The sequence below is a fragment of the Microtus ochrogaster genome, chromosome 24, assembly GCF_000317375.1.
Source record: "Microtus ochrogaster isolate Prairie Vole_2 chromosome 24, MicOch1.0, whole genome shotgun sequence".
Classification (NCBI taxonomy): domain Eukaryota; kingdom Metazoa; phylum Chordata; class Mammalia; order Rodentia; family Cricetidae; genus Microtus; species Microtus ochrogaster.
In genome coordinates, this window is record NC_022024.1 from 32,929,324 (window position 1) to 32,935,350 (window position 6,027).

General features: G+C 50.2%; 1 protein-coding gene across 1 annotated transcript in view; it reads left to right on the top strand.

Moving 5' to 3' along the window:
* The first annotated feature begins 1,575 nt into the window (after window positions 1-1,575).
* Window positions 1,576-6,027, top strand: part of Dram1 (DNA damage regulated autophagy modulator 1) — a 35,636-nt gene continuing 31,184 nt past the window's right edge. The window contains exon 1 of the mRNA XM_026784499.1: window positions 1,576-1,935. Within this exon, the coding sequence (XP_026640300.1) occupies window positions 1,805-1,935 (131 nt within the window). The 5' untranslated portion in view covers window positions 1,576-1,804. The remainder of the gene's footprint in view (window positions 1,936-6,027) is intronic.

Genomic DNA, 6,027 nt, shown 5'->3' on the forward strand with positions numbered 1-6,027 from the left:
CTCTGTGGTTTTTTGGAGCCTGTCCTGGAACTAGCTCTTGTAGACCAGGCTGGTCTCGAACTCACAGAGATCCGCCTGCCTCTGCCTCCCGAGTGCGGGAGTTTCAATCCTTAAATGGCTCATGATTGGACAATAGTTACCTGAGAGCCGGGGTCTCTGTCGCCCAGGTGTGCCTAGAACTCTCTGTGTAGCTCAGACTGGCTTTGAACTCTTGGCTGTCCTGTCTTACCCTTCCAAGTGTTGAGATTACAGCTGTGAGCTCCACATCTGCCTAAAACCAAGCCGTCCTTTGACTCACAGCTATTTAAATGTCTTCGTCTTGAAGAAGCAGGCATTTCCAGCCGGTGCATTTTTTTGCTATTTTCTTGGCCTGGCAAGGTAGTCTTGCTTTTGTCTGGCTATTTCCTTTGGGAGTTGGAGCTATGGGACGGTGCTACCAGGAGGTCATGTGTTCGTCCCCAGACGTCTTGAAAACTGTTATCCTCTCAAAACCTCTCTGGTCCTTCATCTGAGCTCTGGGTCCCCAGTTCTGAGTTCTGATCTTTTTTTTTTTTTTTTATTTCATGTTTTAAATCCTGTCCTACATAGCTTTGCTGCCTGGTAGATCAGTCTTTTAGTTCTAATGGTGTGTTGTTTAAACCCCATAGGCTGCTCCCTAGCACAGTGTGGCATTCGACAAGTTTATCTGGCTGAGATGAACCCATATTAGGTCATCTGTGGCCAAAAGTCAGAATCCCCAAACTGTAACTCAGCTGCCCAGAACAGGCCTGTGCTTCAGGAACACCTGTCGGGTCAGTTTTGATGGGGTCTGAGGTGGATCTCAAGTAAATCAAGTCTTCTTGTCTTATTGCGAGGAAATAAATACTCCAAGTAGTTTTTGTGGGAACGGAATTGTGGGCAGCAACCTGGGCAACCCAGGCTGGGCCAGGCCTGGATCCAGTCCTCCCTTACTTGATTGAATGAGGGTCTTTGCCAGGAGGTCTTTTACAATGCTTAGAGATGAAGCCCTGTCTACACTCTACAACTGAGCTACATCCCCGCCCCTTTAGAGACCGTCTCAATAAGCTGCCCACTCAGGCCTTGAACTTGCGATCCTCCTGCCTTAGCCTCCGTAGTAGCCACCGCCAGGGATGACAGACCCGTACTATCAAGCCTGGCTACAATGCGGATTTGGGTTTCCGGGTGCAAACCACCCAGCCATGTGTCACAACCATGCCCTGTGACCTAGCCAGCGTCACTGAATCCCTCTGCCTGAACCCCTGCAGCCATAGCGCGCCCTGATGGGGTGGGCATTGGGGGCCAGACCCTGGAAGGAAGCCCAGTGGGTGCTGGAGAGAGGCTCCGAGGGAAACCCCAAGGGAAGGAAGGAGGAGCTGGGAATCCAGCCCAGCCCGCCGACTTGCGCAAGAGAGGACCAGCCCCGCGGGGTCCAGCGTCTCCAGCTGCACCCACCAGACGCGGTCCCAAGCAAAAGCGAAAGGAAGCCGAGCGGTCCGGCGTGACCCGGCGTGGGCGGGGAGGTGGCCGCGCGCCCCAGCTCCGCGGGGACCATGCGGCCGCTTTGTGACTTCACGGGTTTCGCAACAAACCTGGACCGCCCGCGCCCCACCCACCCGGCTGCCGGTCCGCCCTCCGCCCTCTCGCCTCTGAGCGCTTCCCTCCCTTCGGGGCTGGGCCTGCCCCGGCTGTCCCGGAGCCTCTCTCCCGCCGCACGTTAGCTGTCTGTGTGTCGTGGCCACCTCCTCCAGGCAGCCCGCAGCAAGCCGGCTTCGTGGCCCGACGAGCGCAGAGCCCTCTCACCGCGATGCTGTGCTTCTTCAGGGGAATGGCCTTTGTCCCCTTCTTCCTGGTGACATGGTCGTCCGCAGCCTTCATCATCTCCTACGTGGTCGCGGTACTCTGCGGGCACGTCAGTCCCTTTCTCCCCTACATCAGGTGAGGGGCAAGTGGGGCGTCAGGGACCAGGGGATGGAGTCCATAAGACAGCGCGGCTGAGAGGGAGGGAAGGTGTCCAGGCCAGGCACAGCGGCGTCTTCTTGAGGTAGGGGCAAGGTGTGACAATGAAAGATGGTCTCTGACACCGCCTCCCACCTCCCCTGGCCTGTACAGGGAGACAGGGAGCGCGAGCTGGGCTCTGCCTTTATGAGGACCATTGCACAGAGCAGCCGCATCCCGAGGACCATCAGAAGGTACCTGGGGTATGGGATAAAATCTGGGAAAGAGCCGTCATCCGTGACATCGAAGCAAGGATAGTTCTGAACCAACACGGTTTATTATAAGTAGACCCAGGCATGTGCCAAGCTGCTCACCTCCTACTTCTTCACTTTCCAAAAACTCCTGGTCCCTCTCCTCCCTCCTCCACTCTCTGAGCCTGACTGATCTCACTAGGTAGCCCTGGCTGGCCTTGAACTCACAGAGAGCCTTGGTATGAAAGCTACCAGACACAGAATCCAACATCCTGGTCAGAAACAGAATTCATGCCCTGGTTACCCTGTGCCAACAGCAACACAGAGTTACTGTCAGATCCTGGGGCGTCAAATTTAGGATGGGGCCTGCCTCAGACTCTCGTGGACCTGGAGCCTCCAAAGTCAGAGGCCTGAAGTTGTCAAAAAAAACTATGACAATTGTGTTACTATGTAACGTTTTCTATTTTGTCTCCATCTTTCCCGAGGGCCACTTTATCCACAGTAGGGACAACAGCTTGGTCCTCTTTAATGGCTATGTGTTTAGCGACAGTGGTAGCTTTGCCTTTGGAGGAACTTTAATAACGGGTCCTGTGTCCCTGAAAAAAAAAAAAAAACCTTGGCGTGGTACTCATGGCCCACGTCCGTCCCAGGTACCCGTCTCCTTCCTCTCATTTCTGAATCAAGATACGCCCTCCCTTTGATGTGTATATAAATGAGCTGCTGGCCCTTCTGGGAAAATCCTAGCTATGTTTTTCCTCGATCTGAAGTTTCTTCCTAGCTAACGTGTGATTGGCCAGGCTATCAGAGACAAGGCTGCAATCTTTATGTCTGACGTAGTTATGATGTTCCCCTAATGTGACCCTCAAACGGGAGAAGATCAGAGTGGGTAAATCATCCAAAATAAGGCGAGATGCTGAAATCAGAATCTCCAAGGAAGAAGATAACAAACTAAGAAGGAAAGCCTTAAGGAGTGACGAGTTATGGGACACAGAGTCACAAGGCGGACCCCCTATGGCTAGGAACTACAAGCCAAAACAAACCTAAGATTGTCCAAGTGTGCCTGCAGATTTGGGTAACTGTATTCTACCTTTATAGCGGTGGGAACACTGCGCCTTTGACATAGGGGTGGTGCAGGTAAGAGCTAGACATCATGTAGCATGTGGGCACTGGAAATAAATCAGAGTGTAGACTGTTTGCCTAGCAATGCACAAAACCCTGGCCTTAGTCCCCAGTACTAAGAAAAGCAAGAAGAAGAAAAATAAAGTTAAAAAAAAAAAACAAAAACAAAAACCTCCACAGGCAGATCTCTGAGGCCAGCCTGGTGTGTACATAGTGAGTTTCAGGACAGCCAGGACTACAAAGAGAGACCTTTTCTAAACAAACAAAAACCCCTCTACTTCTGTATTTGCCACTTATCTCGGCGGATCTTCCTCTCTCCTCCCCTTCCCTCTTCTCTGCTCCTCTCTTCTCTCCACGTCTCTGTATCGCCTCTAATCACATTGCCTTTCCTTTCTACGTCTGTCTTGATTTCTGTTTTTTTCTTTTTTTTGTTTCATTTTTTGTAAGGCAGGGTCTTGCTATGTAGCCCAGACTAGCTTCATACTCGTGGCAATCCTCCCGTCTTAGCTTCCAGAGTACTGAGATTAGAGGCCTGAGCGACCACATCCAACCACGTCTCCTTCTCCTTTCCTTCATGACCTGGGCATCCCTCTGTAGCCCATGCTGCCGTCTCCACCCTCCTGACCCAGTCACCCAAGTAGCTGGGATAAAAATCGGCTGCTCCTGAGTCCGGCTCCCTTCTGTTTTGTTGTTGCTCTAGCCTGAACCTTGTGATGCACGGCCAGTCAGCTGCCGAGCAGTCTCTGCAGGTCTTCTTCCCACACTGTAGATGCACGCTCACCTCTGCACGTCACGGCCACAGCTGTCTAGACATCTTCAAAAATTCTCGACTCTTTCTTCAAACATCATCTTAGCAAAACCTGTCCCAAGAGTACCTGGAAGAGTAGCTGAAGATTTAAAACTGCCTCCTGCTACCCTTGGACTCCTATAACCGGTCTATGTGTGCATATGGATGTGTGTGCACGCATGAGATCCTTGGCGTACAAGTAGCTGTCACAGGACGATTTGTTGGAGTCAGTTTTCGGCTGATGCCGTGTGGTTCCCAGGGGATTAAACTCTGGCTGTCAGGCCTGGCAGCAAGCGGTTTTACCCGCTGACCCATCTTAGAGGATATGCAGTTTTAGCACACCCATTTCAATTGTGTGGTTCACTTGCCATCGCTGGCCCGTGGGTCTCTCAGGGCAACCACAGCTATAGTCCAACTGCTTGAAGGCACCAGGGGACAACCACAAGCATCATTCCTGTCTTTTCTTCACCCCAGTACTCGTTGCCTTCTAACAAATCAGGATTGTAAGATCCAGGAGAGTTCTGAAAGCGGGTGGAGCCCAGTGCGGGCCTCACATCTTCAAGGCCCTGGACTGGATTCCCAGCTCCACATAAATACACGCCTGTATAGAAAAATGCCCCCCCTCCCTAGCCTGTTCACTCCAGGTCATAGCAGATCCCTATAAGACAAGACCAGCCAATTGGGTGTTTGGTTGGCGATGTGCCGTTTCTCCCTGCGCTGTTTGGCCATTGTGATAGTCTGGTATTTTTAGCGTACTTATGAAATAAGAGGGAAACCACTTGCCAGGACGGCTTTAAAGTCAGCTTCCTTCTTATCAGATAACTTCTCTTTCTGACACTGTTGACGACCTTTTTTTGGGTTTGTTTGTCTTTTGAAATGAAGCCTTAAGTAGTCCGGGCTGGCCTCAGACTTGATCTGAAACCAAGGATTACCTTGGACTATTTATTAGCCTTCCTGCCTCCGCCTCTCAAGTGCTTGGATAAAGGGTGTGGACCACCAGGCCCAGTGAGTAGCACCATTATTCTTTACTACGTGGCATAAATGTTCAGATGGTTCTGAGACGTGGAAAGAAACTGAAATTCATACATAAATAAAATAAATAATAAAAAATAAAATGTCCTCTGTTTCCCACTTGCTAGCACTATTGGTGAAGTTTGGGGGAGGAAACAGACCCTTCATACATTGCTCCTGGGAATGTAAATTGATTTTAAATTTTAAAATGTATTATTATTGTTATTGATGGGTGTTTTGCCTACATGTATGTCTGTGCACCATGCGCATGCCTGATGCCCCAGGAGGCTAGAGAAAGTGTTGGATCCCCCAGGACTGGAGTGACAGACAGTTGTCAGTCTCCGAGTGGGTGCTGAGAACCAATCCTGGGTCTTTTGGAAGAGCAGGCAGTGTTCTTAACCATTAAGTCTACTTTCCAGCCCTTGATTGTTAACTGTATGGAGGGACTTTAGTGAAGATTTTTACAGGAAGGATGACTGCATCCTGTGATGTAGCAACTGCCCCTTTTTTTCAGGAAAAGTATCCTGCAGGGTTGCCTGTCTGTGTGAAAGACCTGTCTATCGGGAAGGTTGCTCGGTGTCTCTAGTTACTCATTTAGTTATTTTCTGCGTGTGACAAGGTCTCGCCCACTGAGTTGCGACAAACTTTGTCATTTTCAGTAAGCCTGGAAACTATTAAAATAGCCATAACAAAGGGCTTGCTAGACAAATAGATTAGCCAGAGAATGAAGGGCTTCAAGCTAGAGCCTCTGTGTGGTATCTTATCTTTGAATCACTGCATTCTGATGGATAAACGTCCAAGATACATTCTTACCTGGAGAAAAAGCAAAACTTGCTCTCTGCAGTTAGAAACAAGAGAGGAGAAAGCCAAATGCACTTGTATCAACTTGCACGAAGATTACTCGGAAACTGGGTTTTGTCAGAG